This window comes from Protopterus annectens, chromosome 13.part0 (assembly GCF_019279795.1).
Source record: "Protopterus annectens isolate FY-2018-M chromosome 13.part0, PAN1.0, whole genome shotgun sequence".
In the NCBI taxonomy this organism is placed as follows: Eukaryota; Metazoa; Chordata; order Ceratodontiformes; family Protopteridae; genus Protopterus; species Protopterus annectens.
Window position 1 is genome coordinate 375,496,880 of NC_056747.1, and position 21,771 is coordinate 375,518,650.

A 21,771-nucleotide genomic window follows, 5' to 3' on the forward strand; every position below is an offset into this window, starting at 1 on the left:
GGTTGGGTTGCACGGCTAGGCTTATAAAGGCTCTGGTGATCGTTAACCTAGTATATACATGCTACCCACTACCTGTTATCAGTTGGCCTTGCAATGACTCTGATTATCCAACAAAAATGCATCATAAGTGGCAACTAAGTTAGAGGACAATGGGAAGTAGGCAGTACCCAATATGATGGTAGCTGCTTGTCTACCCCTGTACCCAATATGATGGTACTTGCTTGTCTACCCCTGTACCCAGTATGATGGTACCTGCTTGTCTACCTCTGTACAATGTAATGTTTTGGCGTTGACTCTAATACTGCAAGTCACTTCTACAGCTGTGTACCTGAATATGTATGTTTGGGGAGTTAGGGGTTATGTATCCTTTCGCAGAAAATAGGAAGCTGGGCTGCACTTCAGGAACTCATTTCAAAGGCCAGAACAACAAAATACTTTGAATTGTCTGCTACAGTCACAGGCAAACTTGAGGGCTAAAGAGCTCAGGGACTCTGGGAGGGAAATACAACTTGTCACAACTAAATATATTTCTGTCTTAAAATGCCAGAGACAGAGCAATTGAAAAAAGGGAAACAGTATTTTTTCCAGAACACAAATATAGTTGTGGCATTATGTTCAGCAAAAGCAAAGTATTTGTCTTTTGTTTAGTTTCATGAGGACTGAGCCCCACAGGCTCAGGTTTGTGGCAGTGGAGGTTGACAGATAGAGATCAGAGTGCCTGTACAGATGCTTTTCTTGTGGATTGCCTCTTGGAAAACAGGATCTGGTGGTCACAGAGCTATGCTGTGTCATACTTTTTGGAGTGCATCCTATTGAGGTATGGGACATTTTTCCTTGACGCTGTCAAATATTGGTTGCCTAGAGCCACATTACTATATACTCACCCAAGATATGATCCCTATATTCAGTCTCACCTACTGTACATGTCAGAAAGCATTTTTCACAATACAGGTGCAGCTTGGAAAGTCAGGTGGCAGCAAGGATAAACTTAAAGACTGTTAATGTTGAACAGTCATGAATAATAAAAAGTGCTAAGAAAGAAAAAAGTACAAATGAGGTTGCCAGAAAATTTGCCCAACATGCTTCTGTATATATGCCTAAAGATAATTTCTACAGAAATTTGAATATGCTGACCAGAGCGTAGTTTTATTTTCAAGGTTTTAAAACATAAGATGGCACACAAGTCTGTAATGAGTTGTTTGTAACAAGATTCCATTTATTTTGTGTAGTTTGCTGCAACATCACAATCTTTGACACCTAGTTATTGTTAGGGAACATCTGCTGACACCACTTTTTGCAAGTTTCTTGAACTTCCCATGTTTTCACCCTGTCATAAAAATCAAAACTGCACACACACACACACACACACACACACACACACACACACATTGCTTCACAGCTTCTTACCTCTCATGTTAATGGGGGGAAAAAAACAAGATGTGCTAGAAAGCAGCATGGAAGTGTCACAGAAGTTCTAATGTGATATCACCACGTTGGACTCAGTGTGGTGGTATAACCACTAGCAAAAAGGGTTCAGAACCAGTCTATGATTGATATTGTACTTTAGAAAGCACTTTTTGAAAAACAGAACAGTAAATCTTCATGTTAGGCTCTGCAAGGGAAATGTGCTTGAGAATGAAAAACTAAAATCTTTTAAAAATCCTTGCAGAAATATCATCACATGCTTGGATCATTTTCAGATGAAATCCCTTAAGTAAAGTAATGAGGTGTGGAAAGTTGCATTGACAAAATAAAAATCATAAACATCTGAATAACAAATTTGGGTGCTGTGTTTATATGTGTGTGTGCACGTGTGCAGACTTTGTCTATCTCACATTTATAATATGACATCTCAAATAACCGCCTGGAGTTTAGTCCCTTCCCTATCAGCTTGCAGGGCTATAGTTAGATTAAGCTCAAGTGACGACATTACACACACCATGAACAATGTGACATGTGCACACAGTTATTAGATAGCAACATCCTTCACAGGAGAAACTGACTGGTGACAATTTTCGTGTGGCATGCTCTGTAAACCTTAGCATTCTTTTCTGCATCTACCCAGTTCTCTCCATTACTCGTACCATTTATATTTATGTGTATGGATTTGTATTTATTTTATTTACAAACTGTGAAACCATCATAAAAATTAACAATGTACCTGCAAAAAACTTTCATGGAATAGAGTAGCTTTCAGGCACACACACAAATTTCTGGTGCATGTCACAAGTAGTTATATAAGTTGTTTTCTCAGGTAACAACTGGAGTTTTCATAAGTGGAAATCTTTGTCTATAGATAGTCTTCCTAGATTCCAAAACAACTGATCTGCTCTTATTTGTCATTATTCACTAACATTTGGCACATTGGATCAGAGGAATTTTCCACACTGACTCTCAATAAGGTGTGTCATTCACACACACATTGCAAAACCTTGGCTTTTACTTCCCATTGTTGTCTGTAGCTGATCATCTCCATATAAGGCTCAGCTGTTCATATCCATGGCATGGTATTGCTTCTGTAACAGTAATGAGTTTGAGGATATTAAACACAGTGTTCATTTGTCCTGTAAAATTTCATATGATATCCCAAACTATGGGCAGTGAATATCACAGTCACACCCTGCAGTAGGCCAGCAGAACAGGATGTAAGTACTGGGTCTTTCTTTCTATGTGAACATTGCAATATACTGAAGGCTTACCCAGCGCTTAAACGTGATATACCTGTGTGATAACAGTACAACTATGATTTCTATTGTACTCATTTTGATAGTTAGAAGTAGTGACAATTAATTCTTAGCCCTACCAGAAGGTAAGTAAGGCAAAGAACACCTCATTAAATGTGTTAAGTGTGCTATGATGCGTTTTCCAGAAGGTAGCCTCGGGGGATTTTTGCACACCTGTTGTAGTGCATTAATTTCATAGGGCACCAGGGGATAACATTTTCTGTGGCATAATGTTTTCAATTTACAACAGTCAATGTAGTTTAATGTGAGGAAACAAGTATTCGCATGAACTGAAAAAAATGTTTTAATTTTCAGGTTGAAAAGGAAATCGAACTTCACAGCACACTGCATCATCAGAATATTGTCAGGTTCTTTCACCACTTTGAGGATGAGCAGAATACTTACATGATCCTAGAGTACTGTAGCAAGAAGGTAAGGAGTGGCTCCATTTTGTTTCCATGGTAAGTCATGTATAGTGGTAGTCCTTTGAACACTGTTTACAATGGAAGTAGTAGCTGAGTTGTCATTCTAGCAAAGACAGAAAAGAAAAGAAAAATCTAACACAGAAGTTCACACTGTCTACACAAATATTTATTTTTTTACTTGGTATACTAGCACAAAGAAGAATCCTTCAAAGTGGTATGGAAAGACATATTTAGTACACGGCCGTGCTGTAGCTGTGTTACTTTTATGTGCGTTGTTTTCATGATGGCGATTAGCTTTTCTAGCACTGATTGTCAGGGAATGTGAAATCATAACTGGTCAGAACAAGTCACATGACTATGGAAAACATACAGCATTACATACTATGTTATGCCTTATTGGTTAAACCCTAGCAGACATGAGATAGACCTTGAAATCGTAGGAAATGATTAGTAGGAAGGGGTTAGCTGTTAGCGGAGATCTGATAGGCTTTTCATTCTCTGGCAATGATCCTGCATTTAAGTAATCAGATGGAGCCACAGTTAAGTTTACTTTGAAGAAAGGAAACAAGGAGATTTACTTTGTAAAGAAAGTGAGACAATGCAGGATGATAGGACAGGAAATCAGGGAATGGAAAAAATATGAAGACAGGAGCAATGTGGTGATGGAGTTTCCATTAAAGGTGGGAGGAACGTGTAGAAAGGAAACAAAAGCATTGTTGGCAAACAGAAAAGTGGTCCATCCAGACAAGTATGGGACTTGGCAGTATTGCTAGCTTAGAGAATGTCCCCATGACCCCAGATGTGAAGGACTGCCTTGGCATTAGTTCTTTGGCAGACACGGAGCAGAATGCACTGGGTTTAAGGGTCGGTTGTCTAGTGCATGATGTTCAAATGGGAATCAAAGTTAAGGTGTTAAGCCAGCCATGTCTTCCAGTCTTTAAATGAACTGTAATGTTTTGGCTATGAAAAAAAACAGTGACTTTCTGAAAACATTGTCTATTTCTGGTTAATAACAAGACTGTTTTTCATGGTATAAAAGGGCTGTTGATTTGTTGAGTTGTAGTGCTTAATATGGAAAGTTAGGTGAAAACCGAGATAATAAAAATGTAAGGTGCTATATTGTCAGGTTATGTGCTTAAATTTGCTGACTGGGAATGTCCAGTGGAGTCTCTGAAGACAATTCAGAGACAATAAATAGCAACCGGCGACAAGAAACAGCAAGTTGCAGTAAACAGTATACAATTAAATAATACACGACATAATTCAAGTAATGTACATAACATAATCCTAAACATAGTAGAGTATATGTGCTGCATGAGGTAAAGTTTTTTAAGCAAGTATCAATAAAAAATATTAGCAAATGCAGCAAGTGAAAAGGACGCAGTTGAGTTTAAGTGGTTAGGTCCAGCAGTTGCACAGGAGTTCTGTATAGCAAGGATTATGTATCTGTAAAGTAGGAACAAAATAAAGCTCTCAGGTAATGCCACAGTCACATTTCTAGTTGCTGCTGAGGTGAGAGGCCAGCCTGACTAACTTAAGGGTAAGAACTTTTTCCCAAACATTTGATTTATAGTTGTCCATTTATCTTTGGAGGCTCTTATCTTGGGAGGAGTTTAGTCCAGAATTTAACAAAAAGTGGTGAAACCATTTAGTCACCAAACTTATTGAAGGATATAGAAATGTGGACCAGCTGCTGTCCAGATTGTCTAATGCTCTGTGGAAAAGCCCTCCAGTTAATAATGTTATATAAGGCAGGCAGTTTTTGTAGCAGAGGAGTTTAGAAGTAAGGTAGTGATTATATCCAAGCCAACCAAGATCATGCAGAGACAGTGATGAGTATGATTGCTGTGCTCAGAAGCAATATGGGTGATACTGTTTTATACTTTAGAAACTTTTCTTTGAAACTGTGAAGTTAATTATTAAAGAAGTGAGGGGAGTACTTGAATAGGATATAATACAGGATCTAGGTGTGTGTGTGTGTGTGTGTGTGTGTGTGTGTGTGTGTGTGTGTGTGTGTGTGTGTGTGTGTGTGTGTGTGTGTGTAGATTCTAGCTTTACCTGTTTGGATAGATTTAGTCATGTATAGGTAGTCCAAGGTGATACTAATTTTTGCTGCTGTTTTGTTCACCTGGAATTGAAATTAAATTGGTTATCCGGGTTAATGTCAAGAAATGTAGTTGTTTCAACCTCTATAACTGGCCTGAGATTTACTGATGTGATATGGGGTGGATTACCCAACAGATTTTGGAGGTGGGTGTATACTGTATAATCTCTACTGCATGTTACACTGCTGTATGTTGTAGGCCTTACATTTACTGGTGGATTACCCAACAGATTTTGGAGGTGGGTGTATACTGTATAATCTCTACTGCATGTTACACTGCTGTATGTTGTAGGCCTTACATTTACTGATGTGATATGGGGTGGATTACCCAACAGATGTTGGAGGTGGGTGTATACTGTATAATCTCTACTGCATGTTACACTGCTGTATGTTGTAGGCCTTACATTTACTGATGTGATATGGGGTGGATTACCCAACAGATGTTGGAGGTGGGTGTATACTGTATAATCTCTACTGCATGTTACACTGCTGTATGTTGTAGGCCTTACATTTACTGAGAGCACATTTACATACACTACAGTAGTATGGATAACAAAAGTAATCAGCTAAACTTTTTGAAGTCTATAATGTGTGAATAATCATGTTTTTCAACCTGCTTTTCACTTTCAGTCTCTTGCTCATATATTAAAAGCTCGGAAGGTTCTACCAGAACCAGAAGTCCAATATTACATGAAACAGATTGTAAGAGGGTTGCAGTATTTACAGCAAAAAGGCATCATTCATCGAGATCTGAAGTTAAGTAAGTACAAGACATTTATTCTTCAGTTTTAAAATAATGATACAGGGTGAAGTGAAAGGACTCCATTTATTTTGGCTGAACTGGTAGCAATTTAAGCATAGATTGTGTACGTAGAGCGTCTTCTGATGACATCCGAGAAGCAGCATGTCTGGAGAGGGGAGAAGGACAAGCCAGTATGTTGAACTAGACAACAGTAGGAGTTTTCTAGAGTGGTGCAGACTACATGGACTAAGCATTTCTCCATTATTCTTGCACTGAAAACTAATTAACCGTGTTTGTTAGTGAGCACATTCTCATGTCCATATTTGAGATCTGTCATTGCCATGGCAAAATTGAACCTTCTGTTCAAGAGTTGTACTTTACAAGGGCACTGAAGTGGATCTTTCAGACAGGGATTTGATTTGCATGACCTCTGCTTGCTACAGTATGTAGAATGCACACACAATCTCATTTTCAATCCTTTATTCAGGTAAAGGTGAGTTACATTGTTGAAAAAGGTCAGTCCCACATTGTGTCTGCCATAAATACCCTATGCAGATTGATAGAGTTTTTAGTTGTTTATCAAAAATCAGTTACACATAGGCAGCAGGCATTAAGAATGTATGCAATTTATAATGAGTTTTTCTGTTTTTCAAACAAATGTAAACAGTGCTCATATTTAATGGTGTGATTAACAGACACAGAAGTTAACTGTAAAAGTCACAACATATTGGAAAACTGTAAAATATTTTATCAGGAATTTGAGAATATAAGAAATTCATATTGTTAAATAATTTCATTATTATTTTCCTTAAGGAATATTTATTTTAAGGGAATTTTTTCTGTATTTCAGGTAATTTCTTCATTACTAAGAACATGGAGCTGAAAATTGGGGATTTTGGACTTGCTACCAAGGTGGGCCAAGCTGAAAGGAAAAGATGGTATGTACTTTTTTATACAGTCCTTTTAATTCATTATATTTCTATTGACATTCCCTTACTAGAAGATGTTTAGTTTCAGTGATATTTCAATTCATACCAAGATACTACAAATTTTTTCCCATGAGCATTCAATGCCATCACATGACCTGAATTCCTCTAATAAAGGAAGCAGCTCCGCTTCACACAGGGTGCAAGATATGACTAACAGATTTTGTTGAAAGTGGGGATAGTCAAAGGAGAGCAGATTAGTAGGGTTACCACCTTTTCAAATGCCCAAAGGTAGACATTTTTTGTAGAAACACAAGATTTTGCAGGACAAAGCATACCAACAACCAGTGCAGAGGACAGAACTTCACTTTTTTGTCAAAATAAAAGCTTTTTATTGTAGCAATTGAGTTGCTTATGCTATTTCTTATAATATTTAAATGTTTCGGATACAAAATAACTGTTTTATGTAACTATTAAAGAAAACTTAGGAAATATTTTTTGTCCTAAAATCTCAGGACATTTGCCGCTTTCTAGGTTTATTTTGCAGGACACAACTGCTCAAAGAGGGACAGTCACCTCACAAAGAGGGGGACATGTGGTAACCCTGCAGATGAGATAAGCTCAGGAGTTATTTTATTTTATATCATCTTTGCAAATTGCGTTACTTTTTTTTTTTTTACAAAACCTTTTTCTAAGGCTGCTGAAAAGTAAAATAGGCATACTGATGTAAAGATCAGCTCTCTAATGAAATGTCAAGATCCACATTGCCGAGTCACAAGATTGAAAAAAAAGACTGAAAATGCAGGAGAAGAACAAATATTGAACACCCTGCAGCCCTCACCCCCCCTCACACACACACACACACACATAATATATATATATATATATATATATATATATATATATATATATATATATGTATATATATACACACACACACACACACACACACACACACACACACACACACACACACACTTAAACATAAAATTGACTAGTTACTTGTTTTTGTCTGTGATCAGGAGCCTCAGACAGATTAAGTGGCTTGCTAAGAATGTTATAGTGTGTAAGACTGTGGAATTCAAACCCAGGTCTGAAGGTTATAGTTCCCATGACAACTGACTTAACTACTGTCTAACCCACATGAGAAAAATGTGGCTGCCGCTTCCATCTACCAACAGAAGCAGTCTGTCTGCTTGCTAGCTGTCCTGGGGTCCTTATTTCCCATTAAGTACATCCTTATCTGTTTGATAGTTTAAAGAACATCATAGTGGCAGTACTTACAAGAAAAGAGAAGAAAAAAATGGCACAGTGCAACTGAAAATGGCTAATTTTAATGCCAGAGGAAGCTTTTGAGTTTTTTTTATCTGATAGCAATAAAGGTCATTCTGATTATATTTTTCCTGTTCATGTAAGAAAAAGTAATAGTTGTATTGTTTTTCCTTCTCTTCCAGCATTGTCTGTGGAACTCCTAATTACTTAGCCCCAGAAGTTATTAATAAAAAAGGACACACTTTCAAGTCCGAGATCTGGGCTTTAGGCTGTATAATGTGAGTATAACAATATGCTGCTTTCTCAGCTTAGCGAAATACTGTTTTGCAATGCTTTTCCCCTCCAGTATAAACTTTTATTTGTGATTAATTATCATTTACCTGTGGTGCATCTATTTGATTTTTTGTTAGATTTTACCTTTGTCTGTATACATTTTTTTTTCATGTTAGTTTTTTGCTCTGATACCTGTTTCTGCTATTCTTACTCCCTCTTTCAATCCAAACAAAACCAGGCCTCTTACTTCATGTAGCTACTCTACAGAATCTGGCACTGGTGTAGCCAGACATAAACCCAGTACAGCCTCCTACTGTATTTTTGCCTGATTGTTTCAGTATCACATACACATCTTATTCAGGGATGTAGTCATTGAATTCCATTTTGTACTCACAGATGCTTATTGCTACCTCCCAGTCCACCTGGCATTTAAAAAATAGTCATGCCACTTGAGCTGTTGCAACCCCCCCCCCCAAAAAAAACTTAATGTGTATAACATTTTTAACTGCTCAGTCAAAAATTATTAGAGGTATTGTTTTTAGATTTGCAGTCCTCTCTGTAAGCAAGCTACATACATGTTTTTAGAAGCATTCATCTAGATGGTTGTAGACATAATATGACTTGATAAAGCCCCAATGTTTCTAACATATTAAAAAAATGAAAATCTTTAGGGTACAGAGAGTATGCCTGGCTACACCCTTGATCTTATCCTTAGATTTGTAGTTGATATGCTCTTGGGATAGGAGATACACCTCGCTATTCAGTTCAGGTCTCCCAAGTAAATGCTTTATATTTTGTCATTTCACTGCATATGGTATTAAATGTGTAAAGCCTGTACTTAGCTAAATACGTTATGAGATGCAAAGGTGTTCGTGAGGACTGTGGATTAGCCGTAGCTGTACTGAAAAAGTTAGATTGCCACACAGTGTAGAATAGGAAAGTAAAAAAAATACAATAACATCTGGTCTGTTAAAATACATTTACAAAACATGCCAGAGTAAGTTGACAGTTAACTAAACAAGCAATTAGTCGGATACTGTTATAAGCATCAAACAGGATTCATACTATCTTTTTTTTCCAGGTTCACAATGCTGGCTGGTCATTCTCCCTTTAAAACTACCACTGTGAAAGAAATGTATCGCTGTATTAGAGAGGGGCACTATAGCATGCCAGAGAACATCTCCCCAGCTGCACAGAATCTCATTGCAAGTTTGCTGGCACAGAGCCCAGGAGATCGACCCTGTCTTGATGAGGTCATCCAGCATGCGTTCTTTTCACAGGTCTGTATCCGAGAATGGCAAAGTATTCCAGGCGATGACATGACCACTTTAGAATGGGCAGTATTTGTATGATACTTTGGTAGAAGTGGAGTAGATGGGGGGTGAGAGAACTTTGAACTGCAAATCCTACACTTTTAAGTGCTGCTAGAGTATTTTTTTTTTGTTACAGAGACAAGTAGGATGGGAGACAGAGAATAGTTGTAGAGTACTGTTTTCCGGAACAGGTCTACCTTCATCTAGCCACATGTTATCTAAGCCTGTTTTCATCCTCTGTGATTTCTCTGCCTGCATAACAGTACACTGAAACCTCATAAATACTGAGTGTTGTCCAGTCGGTGCCCCCCCAACCATCTCCACATACTGCAGTCTGTTAACCATGATAGGGAGCAGACAGCATAGATAACATAGCATGTGACCAAGCACTGTGTCTGCCACATTGAAATATAATCAGAATGCTAGATTTTCAGTCCTTACTATAAATATATAAACATGCATTCTACAGACACACATATTTTAAGCGAAAAGCAAATGAGCAATGCACCAAGTTCCTTTCTGCAAATAACTCAGTGGGAGCCCCATCAGTACTTGGAAAACGTGGATACTTTCAGCTGCTGTGCTTTTCTGCAAAGTATTTGTCTAAGTTATACTAGAGAGGTTATTCTGACTTAATCTGATTCTGCTGCAGCCATTTCTTCCCGGTGTACCAAGCTCATTTTGTGAAGGCAGCCATTTCTCCTTGAATTGTGGGCGTCACCATTACAGGTTTGCATTTATATGCCTTAACCCCTGTTGTCCATTTAACTTGTTTCTTGGTACAGGCCTGAACTAAGTCCCCATCCCAAACCCCAGCAATGTCTAACTTAGCAGTTTTTATCTTCTTTTGTAGGGTGTAACACCAGAAAGGCTTTCCTCCAACATCTGCTCTTCTACCCCGGTGTTTGCTGTCTGTAACCCAATGAATAAAGTTCTCCATAAGGCAGCTCGAATCCTGTTCAGAAGAGAGCTCCAGAAAGGAAAAAACACTGGTAAGGTAATTCAGGCGATGCTGCTCTGTAGACTTAGCTTAAACACCTTAAACAGTTTCAGATATACAATGGCTGTATTCTCAGACTGTAAGCAGATAGAAATACATTGTATTGTTTGTGTAATAAAGAGCATGAAACGATTCATTTTTATATGTCACTGCACACGTGGATCGTAGAAGATGCTGTTTTTCCTCTTCTTATTTACTTTTTATATTGCTTTACTTAGCTGATGTCTAATGTTGCTTGCAGTAAGCAGTGGTTAAATGGTTTTGTCCAAAAGACATTCTTTAAATATTGTCACAGGCAAATCTGCTACTGATGCCTATCTGTAGTGATTCATTGGTGCTGGCAGTAATTTAGATCCTTATTTAAAATTGCTCTCAGAATTCAATAGTACATAATCTAAAGGATGACTTGTATAGTTCTGAGTGGGTCACTCACCAAAGTGGACAGGCAAACCTAGGAAGTCAAACAGTTTCAGTTGGTGCTTGCTGCAGCTGCAGGTGATGCCCGGGCGAATGCTGGCACTGTGTGAACTGTTAACAAAGTGAAAAGGAACGAAATAAAATAAAGGCTCTTAGTGGCTACAGCATCATGGCTATGATCCTGGTCACTCAGTTTCTGCTATCCCACCCTAAGGATGTTTACATGGCTTTACAGTGAATGTAGTAATGGACAATGGCAAACAGATTAAGAATGCCTGAAATTAGTAGTGGTGAGGCAGTACAACAATATGAAAACAAAAGCACATTTGCATACTTTGCATTGTATGGCTTCATAAATTGCTGCAATATGATACTAGCATGGGTGATGAGACATGAACAATATTTCTGTACCGATGGTGCTCTATCCTCATTAAAATTTTGATGCTATACTCGGCTGTAGAACATTCCAGATAAAAAAAATTAGTTTTTCTAGGATACATTTATCTGCACCATTACTACTGCATCTGAAAAGCTATGCCCAATGGTCATTTTAGTGGTGCAAGAAGGTGCTTGCAAGAAATTATGGTCTGTTTCATCATATGTTAGAAGATGGCACAGAAGTACAACATTACCAAATTATGCAAGAAAGTCATCTGAGCAGATCTGTGTATCCGTGTACTGTCTAAGTATGAAAAACAGAACTAACTGTCACCATTTTCCCTGGTGTCAATGTGCTAGAAGGACACTGACAGGGTAAGAATCAATAGTAAACAGAGCAAATGGGTTAGTATTTCCAATGCATAGCATCTGGGGTATATTCAATGCGTTTGAATCCACATTATATTTAAAGTGCATAACTGTCACTTAAGGATTTTCTATGGCTTTTTTCATTCTGTGTATAGCTATTCTCAGAAGCTGCCTTTGTCCAGATGTGTACTCTTGCTGACCATGTTGATGTGTGTTGCTGCCGTGCTTGCATTCACGGAAGAAAAGTCTACTGCTCTGTGTCCCTGTAGGGTGACTTGGCCTTTTCCTTTTTCACTACAGACAAGTCTGCGGTCAAAGGTCAGAGTAGAGTTTTCAGCGCTGATATGAACCTAAGGAAGCCGTCACTTTCAAAAGAAGACAAGCAGGTAAGTTATAAACTGCTGTTGTTTTTCTCTTCCGGGTTAACTGTATTGGGATCTTATATGACTCACACTATTGTTAAGAAGGAAGTAACTAGTATCTTGTTCTTTCATTGTGAATACTGTTCAGAAGCAGGTTGTTCCTTAATTGCCTACATATACACTAGGTATATGTTGTAGGGGAAGAATGGGAAGGAATGTAAAGACCGGGTAAGTGATGCTAGGTATATGCCGTGTGGAACAAGACTGGGTAGTGATGTAAAGATGTGGTAAGAGTCACTAGGTATATTTTGGGGGACAAGACGCTAGGTACATATTGTGGGGGACAAAAATGGGAAGTTGGATAAAGACTTGGTAGGCATAGACATAGCATTGGTAAGCATAGACATAGCACTGACACCACATCGCATTTAACTGTGTAAAATTGACACACTGTGCCTATTGCACATTGTTTATGACACTTGTACCCAATTTATTTGATGTGTATTGAATCATGGAAGACCAAAAGTTAAAAAATATTTTTGCTGCTGTGGTGGCATAAATGAATAAAGCCCTGACTGCTGCCCAGTCAACCCGGGTTTGATTAGCAGCTCGAATGACTGACAGAGCGGCAGGAAGGACATTTGTCTATGACGATCTCTTAGGGAAGACAAAGTCCAAAGAGGGGAGTTGCCCTCAGTTGGAATCAATGAGTGTGAGAAGCAGGGCAGGTAGTGGGTAGGGTATACAAAGAAACACCCTATGGACACATGCAAAGATGGCCAGGTCCCCAGGACATCCTTAGGAGCAATGACAGGCCTTGGCTGTACTGAAGTAAATCCGGGGTGGGAGGGTAGGAGTTAAGCTGGTAGACCTGGCATGGTTATGGGGCACCGAGGGCCGTCCCAGTTAAATGATGTCCTGTGGGAGACCAGAAAAAATGTTAAAAAATATTTTGTCACCCCATAGAAGGACAATGCCACTGACTGTCCACAAAAATCTTTTATTTTATCCAGCAGCCATCAATGCATTCACAAACTACTGAAGGCCCTGGAGTCTTGGAAGAGTAGTGGGTATATTTTGCATCTGTTATGGTAGGTGAATTATATGCAGCATTTGTAAGAATACAGAAACCTGATTAAAGATGGGAGAAATAAGAAAGCTTTTTAAGTCCATATTTGGTAACAGAGAAGTTACAAGGCTAAGTTAAAGAATGATAATGTGCTTTGGCAGTTCTGTTGCAGAAAGGTCTGGAGGTTTAGCTGATTACATACATTACACTGTTACACACTTAGAGTAAAGCTAGACAGAAGAAGTCATAAGAAGGGTGACTGTTCTGTTTTCTGCAGCATGAGGCCTTTCTAGTGTGATGGCCTCACTTTTTATATTGACATAATTACTTAAATGTACTGAGGTCAACCGTTGTACCATTCCCAGTTTCTGAACTGTTAATTGCTAATAATTCACTGAACCAGCTACTCTGTGTGTATTTTAAACTTTTTGCTGCCTTTTAGCTAATAATCTACAGCTGCAAATTCTTGTTGCGTGATCATATTCGGAATTTCTATTTAATGGTGATATGTTTCATTTTGGCATTTAGTGGCTGAGAAGCATCAGATTTCTCTTGCTTAATCAATACAGAGAAATAGTGTGACAGTCAGGCAGGCAGCCTGGGTTGAGAGATTCTTTTCTTGTATAAGGGCAAGTAGTTGTAGAACAACTGTACCTTGGAGGAAAACAGAGTCATAAAACTTTGGGTGTTAAATCTGAGTGGCTCAGCAGAGTATTAAAAGGAAATATTTTCTGACTAAAAGTATAATTCACGTGGTCATTACTATTTCATTGTCTTGCATTTTATAACAAGAAAGCTAACTAGTCCTTTTTCAAACTTTTATCTTTGTTATATTCATTTATTAATTTACTTATCAGGTTCCCAGGTCTGCTTCCTATGGAAGCCTCTCTAACATGATCAGTCCCATTACACCTTTTGTCCAGTAAATCAAATGTCCCTTCCACTTTACTTACCCCGTAATTTAGTTCTGTCTCTTGTTGAGGGCGTCCTTACCCTACAGTACAGTTCAATCAATTTATCCATTTCATATGCTGTCAGGTAGCATGCCTGGTTATTAGACCTCCTTTGGCTTGGTACTGAGAACCATTTGCAATGATTTGAGCATCCATAATTTAGTCATCCTATATTTTCACTCGTATTCATAGTGCATGGAACAGGCAGTGAAACTGTGCATATGTGCTCCTTCATATTGATATAGAAATTGTTTGTGTGATTGGAGTCCAGTTTCATCAGTACAGGTTCATAGGTGTACACAAAGCTTATGGCTGAAGGGCCTTCAGGAAGATTATGTACAGCATCCCTTGTGTTTTTTGCAATATATTAGTTATTCCTGTTCATAATATGTCTACATATCCCAGACAAGAATGTATGGTCCCCATCCAATCATCAAGTCTAGTTCTGAAGTTCAGTAGGCTCTTACTTTGTGTGATATGCAGTGGGAGTTTATTCCAAAGGCTGGGAAATGCATTGGGTTATAAATCTGTTATGCCAACCAGTGTTACTGATTTTGTGATGGAGATTTAATTCTCTCGCCCAAGTGGTAGACATACCATTGGTTCTTTGAAAGTGGAGGAAGTCAAAAAAGGAAGGAGCTTTCAATGCTTGAAAGACTAAACAGAGATCACCCATCAGGAGTTTATATGAGATAAGAGCACAGGGTTAGAATTTTTCGTCTTTCAGGGTAGCTTACATGGTGTCATCCAAAAATCATCTTGGCAAAAAAATGGGTATTTTTTCAAGTTGAGATGCATTCCAAAAGGGGCACTGAATTAAAGGATATGACTAATAAGGGAAGAATTTAAATGAACAAGTTGATCAAAAAGAGATTGTTATTATTACAGGTACTCAAGTCCCAGATAATTGTAACTGTTTTGAGAGTGCTACAAGTAAATGTTTGCAGTAAAGGTAATATAATTCTCAAAGGCAACTGTATACTGCCTTTTTATCATCTAAGCTGAATCTGTGGCTGACAAACCAGGTGCAGGTATAGTCCAGGCCTTGCTGGAGTACCTGTGTGTTTTTGAATGTTGTATGTCATCTATGTCATATTTACTCTTACAGATCAGTTTTTATACAACAGGCATTAGCATGCATATCATATCTGCTGCTGCATATTGAAGTGGATGCACCATGCAGTGGCGCATATCTTGGGTGTTTCTGCCATGCATACCATATGTGCTCCTGCACACAGATACTGGTACAGCCTGCAGCTGGCTCATGCGTCTTGTGTGTTGTCCTGCACATTAATGTTGGTGGATGGTGTTTTCCTGCAAATTTTATATTTGTTCAACATACATGTAATGTATGTTGTTACATATTGATGTTGCTATAACATACATGGATGTTATGGATATAGTATATGCTTCTACATTTATATATTTATGAAGTATGCACTTACATCATGCATGATTTGCAAGTTTCTACTCACTGATAGTGTAGTGTTATTGATATTATTTATGTTGCGTTTACTCCTTTGGACACGTGCTGAATATTACTCGCAAGCCTCTTAAAACTACTTTGCAAGCTGTCTGGATGTTTGTGCCGTCAGTGTTTACCAAAAGTAAGCCAAAGCTGTGCTAGTTTCTTACTTTCCCGAAAAAGAAGAGGTGTACCTCAGATACTCATTTTTTTCCTTTTCTATGCATCCAAAAGTCATAGTCAAGTACACCCCTACCCTAAATGCCATTGGGTCAACTTCTTTTTTCCTAGTTTTTGTTAACTAAGTATATCTTGAGGGATACTGGTATTTTCTTGGGGAAGCAAGGCAATGTTTGTCAAGTTAAATGTATTGTTCATTCTAACACAGCAGTCATTAGGTATCATCAGTGCATCCTGCTGTCACTGCTTCTCTTCCCACTTCTGATTTCAGTAATAACCAGGAAGATGATAACCTCCTTAATATGAATTATACAGTGAATATGCAAATTCAGCTAACCTGACTGGCTGTTTAACCATAGTGATAGTGATGATATTATTCAGGAGCAGTAGTGTATATACATGACTGACGGGTGTCTATATTATATCATCGAACGCTTAAAAAAGTGAACAATGAATAATTGACCCATGTAAGTGAAAGCTTACAATCTCGAAAGCTCAGAACAGCGATTTTTTCCAAGGGAAAAAATTGCTGTTCCAAAAAAAAAAAAGAAAAAAAATTGAAAGAATACATAAAGTGGGGGCTTTGCACCCCACACCCAATACTTAAATATACCAACTCTGAGATCGCACTACAGTGCCGAAAACAGCAAAGTAACAGAAGCGGCCAAGCAAATTCTTTCCCTATTTTGTCTTTTCGTTGTTTTAAGTTTGACAAAGACGCATTCGATAGAATGCATCTTCAGTCATCTAATAGGAACCCTGACTGACCACATAAAAGAAACAACAATAGTATTATAATAGCAGTACGGTGCCACAGTGCTGTTTGTAACAACTTCACTCTAGGAAGCCGTCAGCTTCACCTTCTACCCTTATCCATCATGGGAGTTACTCATTTTGCAGATTAATTCACATATCTTGTTTTACATTTTTCTGAAGTATGTAAGAGATAATTAAACATTATAAAATAAAGGATAGAAGGGAAGGATAAGAAGCCTATTGAATGTTGCAAATAAATATGTATAACTTTAATGATTTTCTGAAGATCACACAGTGGGATCATTATTGCATAAATTTGCAACATAACATCCTCTAGCCAAGGCTTTTGCTCCAGCATTTAGCCCCATCCTCAAGTAGAGTGACATGTTGTCACAAAGGGAGCATGTTGTCCATATTTCACATCAGTGACAATATTCTGTGATGTGCATGTCTGATTTAATGCTGTTTCATTGCTCTAGTATGTATTTATTTCTGTGTGAGCATATGTGTGTATATATAAGTCTTGTTGACCAGGCTGGTCCAACTGTGCCTCTAACCTGGAGGGTATTCAAACTTACTAGGGTAAATTTCATCAGGTCACCAGGAAAGTGACCATATGTAATGAATGCAGAGAAACAGTCTAAAGATTGTTTATCCTTTAATGATGTAAATTACTGCATACAGCTTTCAGTTTGCAATGAGCGGATTTAATTCCAAGCTTTTACAGGTGCTTAGATTTCTGAAGTGTAGCTATTGTAACAGCTTGTGCTGATATTTAGGGTTAGTCTTAAAATGGTGTAACAATATACAAATCTCATACACACCCACAATAAATAAAAAAAGTGTGTGTATGTATATATATATATATATATATATATATATATATATATAAATACATATATATATATATATATATATATATATACATACGTATATATATATATATATATATATATATATATATATATATATATATATAAAATGTACACACAAACACGTATATATAGGTTTCACTTCACAATCGCTAAATACTGAAATAGCGAATTTCAGTATCTCAAGACGAATGTGTCGAAAGTGCAGTTGCCCAAAACTGCATATGACCAAACTTGGAAACGTTGAATCTGCGGGTGTGGTGGTGCACTATGTAACGTGTGGTTTACTGTATTTGTAAGGTGCGGTGTGCTATGGGATATGGGGATGGCTGCCAATGTGTGGTTATAGGTTGATAGGTTCATAGGTAGGTACTAGGCTATCTGCCCAAGGACATTTATAAGCCTAGCCAGAGTGTGTCGGCTTTCGCCGCCCCATTGATTAATTAACTGATCCTCTGTCAAGCAGAGCCAATGAAGTGATCCCAGGGGTGTATTTTCTGTTACCCATCCACTCGTCAAGGTTTCTCTTGAAGAGTGTTAGTGAGGGGCTCTGCCTGATGTAATTTGGAATTTTGTTCCAAACCATGGGGAGTCTCTGTGACAGGAATCTATCCCTCCAGCATGTTCTATTTATTGTTGTGGCGAGGTTTAGCTCACTAGAATGTGTGGCTCGCAGTGACTTGGATTTCTTTAGGTGGAGCATGTCCATCAATTCTGAGTTGGACATGGCTTTGTAAGTCAGGCAGAGATCAACTCTGAGTAAGCGATATGCCACTGAGTACAGCCGGAGTTTTTTCAGTCGGGCTGCATAGGACATATGTTTGAGACCAGTAATCCTCTTGGTGAGGCACTTTTGTGGTCTTTGCAGCTGTTGGAAGTGTCTTGTGAGGTACATCCCAAATGGGGCATTGTACTCTATCATGGGTCTAATGAGTGACGAGTAGAAGGGCACTATAACCTCTTTATTTCTAGATGCGAACCCTTTAGTAATTAGATGGGCCACATAGAAGGATTTCCTAACTACTTTGGCAATATGATTGTCAAAGGAGAGATTACTATCTATCTGCATCCCCAGATCTCTTATTACCTCTTCTGTATTAAGGGGGCTGCTACCTATGTGGTAATTCGTGGGTGTTTTGTTTTTCCCAAACAGGATGACTATGCATTTTTTGGCATTTAGCTTGAGGCCATGACTTTGACACCAGGTGTCCATCTCAGTAAGGCCCTTTTGGAGGCTGTCCGTGTCAGCCAGAGAGTCAATTATTGCTCCCAGTTTGCAGTTATCAGCAAACTTGGTTAGCCGTAGTCCTCCTGTGTTTGCCTGTACTTCTGAGAAATATATGCCGAACAGTAGGGGTCCTAGGACCGAGCCTTGTGGGACACCACTTGTGACTGGTTTAGAGTCGGACCTGGAGCCCGCTATTCTTACCATGTGAGTTCTGTCTGTAAGCCAGTTGGCAACCCATCTCATGGCATAGGGGTTTATGTTCAGGCTGGTGAGTTTTTCTGTAATACCCGAGTGGATTAATGGTGTCAAAAGCCTTGGCGAGGTCAAGGTAGGCTGTGTGAACCACCTTTCCCTCGTCTATGGCCTTGGTGACTGCCTCGAGGAAGTCAACCAGGTTTAGTAGGCATGATCTGCCCTTAACAAAACCGAACTGGGTCGGATCAAGTGTTTGGAGGTTCCCAGTGTCTTTGTTAACGAGTTCCATGATGATGCACTCCATAGCCTTGCAGACCAGGCTAGTCAGGCTTATGGGGCGATAGTTATCAGGGTCAGTTGTGCCCTCTCCTTTGTGGAGAGGAATAACCATTGCTGTGCACCATTCTATGGGCACGTAGCCTGTGGAGAGGCTGAGGCTGAACAGCGTGTTTAGGTGGGGGGGTTAGTTCATTCTGTAGTTCGTGCAAGATGCAGCCTGGGACACCATCTGGTCCCATTGACGCAGTGTTTTTGGCTTTTGAAAGGGCTGTTTTCACCTGTGCGTCTGTGATTTTTGGGACACTACACTTTTCCGGTATTGTTGTGGGCCCTTTTGTAGGTGAGAAGGGGGTGAACTTTGCACTGAATCTATCTGCCAGGATGTTGGCAATATCAGTAGGTTCAGTATATTTTGTGCTATTTTGCACTAGTTCAGTGCATATCTGTGAGTTGCCACTTAGATTCTTAACATAGCTAAAGAAGGCTTTGTGGTTATCTTTTGTATCCTTGGCTATTTTTCTTTCGAAGTTAGCCTTGGATGATTTCATGAGGGACCTCAGTTTCTTACTGATACTGATCAGGGATGTCTTTCCTTCTTGGGATTTGCTTTTTAAGAACATGTTGAATACTGTTAAATTTAGAGTAGGCTGTATGTTATTGAACTAGTCATTACACAAGGAAGGATAATTTGCTCAAAATAGACTTAGCGTACATTGAGTGTCGAACATCTAGTTCTAGAACATAGTAAGTTAGGAAAGGGTTGAGAATGAGATAGAGATAAGCATACAGTAAGTGGAAAAGGTAGCTGTATGATAGGATGTGGAATCGGGTGTATGAGGAGTATAAGTGCACCAGAGTAGTTACTGTGTTACACCTGCATTCAGTATAGGGGTTGGGGGATGCTCAAGGAGAGCACTATAAAAAGGGGTTGGGGTGATTAAGTTGGTGAGTGACAAGGGCATTCCCATTTGGACTACAGATGAGAGAATAGGTGAGATTTGAATTCGTTATGGTTGGAGAGATTGCGTAGCCGTGGGGGGAGGGATGTTCCATTGTTTAGCTATAGTTCAGGATAGTTGTAGTTGGCCAGGAGGGCGTGAGGGTTTGCAGACTTGAAGGAGATTTTGGTTCTCGGATCTAAGGAAGCAGTTTGGAATGTAGAGTTTTAAGGCAGTGGCCAGAGAGGGACAGTTTGTAGGATTGAATATGAGATTGTGGGCTGTGGTAAGCATGCAAAACACTCACATAAAAATGTCGAAAATGCCAACACTGACACACCACTACAAATGCCCCAAGAAACAGCCTTGGTATATGCAAAATTTTAAATTAAAAAAACAAATAAAAACATTGCCCCTCCTCATATCCTATGGTAATTATATATATTTACTCACATATTGCACTAACACAGGGTAAGGGCATAGTCCCCAACTGTGGGAGTTGTTCCTTCTCGAACACCTGTCAACCAGCTGCTTAGTCAATCATAAATGGTTAACTAAATAGCTGTCGATCAAACAAAACACACAGACACACAGACACACACACACACACACACAAACACACACACATACAACCTTTTGTAGGGAACTAATATCTATAATATATGATAGATAAACAGATAGATATGGTTGCAGTTTGTAAAAGTGAATGTATTGCTGAGTTCTCTTACAGCAATACAAAGGTTGGTCTTTTTTAATTCACTTATAAAGTTAACAGAACAACAGGTTTTTCAGTCTGCCGGCTGCTTTGCATTCGAGGTCATGGTATAGTCGGGTTTGAGAATTTGGCCTTTCCCTGCTGTAGTACTATTTCAATGATGATATATATAATTAGTAGGGAGTGTGGGGGTATTGGGGGGGGGGGTTTGTCCTCCTGCAAAAATTTGACATTTTTATTTATTTTTTTATCTTTCTATATTCACTCTAAAAAGATCATCCTTTTTGTGTTATTTGGAGCATTCTATGTTTTGATGATTTAATTTTATGCTAAGGACAAAATTGCTGCCCCCTATCATTTCCAAACTAATTGCACTACTAATTGACCTAGAGGCAGGAAACAGTTTGGATAAGCACTGTTTCATTTAGCATATTGAATGTTACCCCATCTTTTCTGTAGATTATGGTAATATTTATTGGTGATAAAATAAGCCCATCTCATCTTATTAGGTGACTTGCTCCGAGTCATATAGTGCAAGTGGAAATTCAGATATTTGAACCCACAAATGCCTTATGAAGCATGCTAGCAGCTCATAATTTAACCCTCTTTTTTGTCGGTGTCTTCTCTTTTTGACACTCATGTTTTTGCCACATGTCTGTTCCATAAATGAATCTCTTGAAATGCAATGTATGTCCACACAGGCTCATAAGTGTGTTTGAGGTAGATTGGTCAGTACGATTGTGAAGAGCTATAGCTTTTGTAGTATGTAGGGAAATGCACATACTAGGGGACAATAATGAAGAACACGGGACATGCG

The 21,771-nt window shown here is 38.7% G+C and overlaps 1 protein-coding gene across 1 annotated transcript in view; it reads left to right on the forward strand.

Moving 5' to 3' along the window:
• PLK5 (polo like kinase 5 (inactive)) overlaps window positions 1-21,771 on the forward strand; it is a 74,512-nt gene that overhangs the window by 6,945 nt on the left and 45,796 nt on the right. Inside the window, exons 3-9 of the mRNA XM_044053985.1 lie at window positions 3,039-3,155; window positions 5,883-6,012; window positions 6,845-6,932; window positions 8,375-8,470; window positions 9,547-9,745; window positions 10,632-10,770; window positions 12,243-12,328. Coding sequence (XP_043909920.1) covers window positions 3,039-3,155; window positions 5,883-6,012; window positions 6,845-6,932; window positions 8,375-8,470; window positions 9,547-9,745; window positions 10,632-10,770; window positions 12,243-12,328 — 855 coding nt within the window. The remainder of the gene's footprint in view (window positions 1-3,038; window positions 3,156-5,882; window positions 6,013-6,844; window positions 6,933-8,374; window positions 8,471-9,546; window positions 9,746-10,631; window positions 10,771-12,242; window positions 12,329-21,771) is intronic.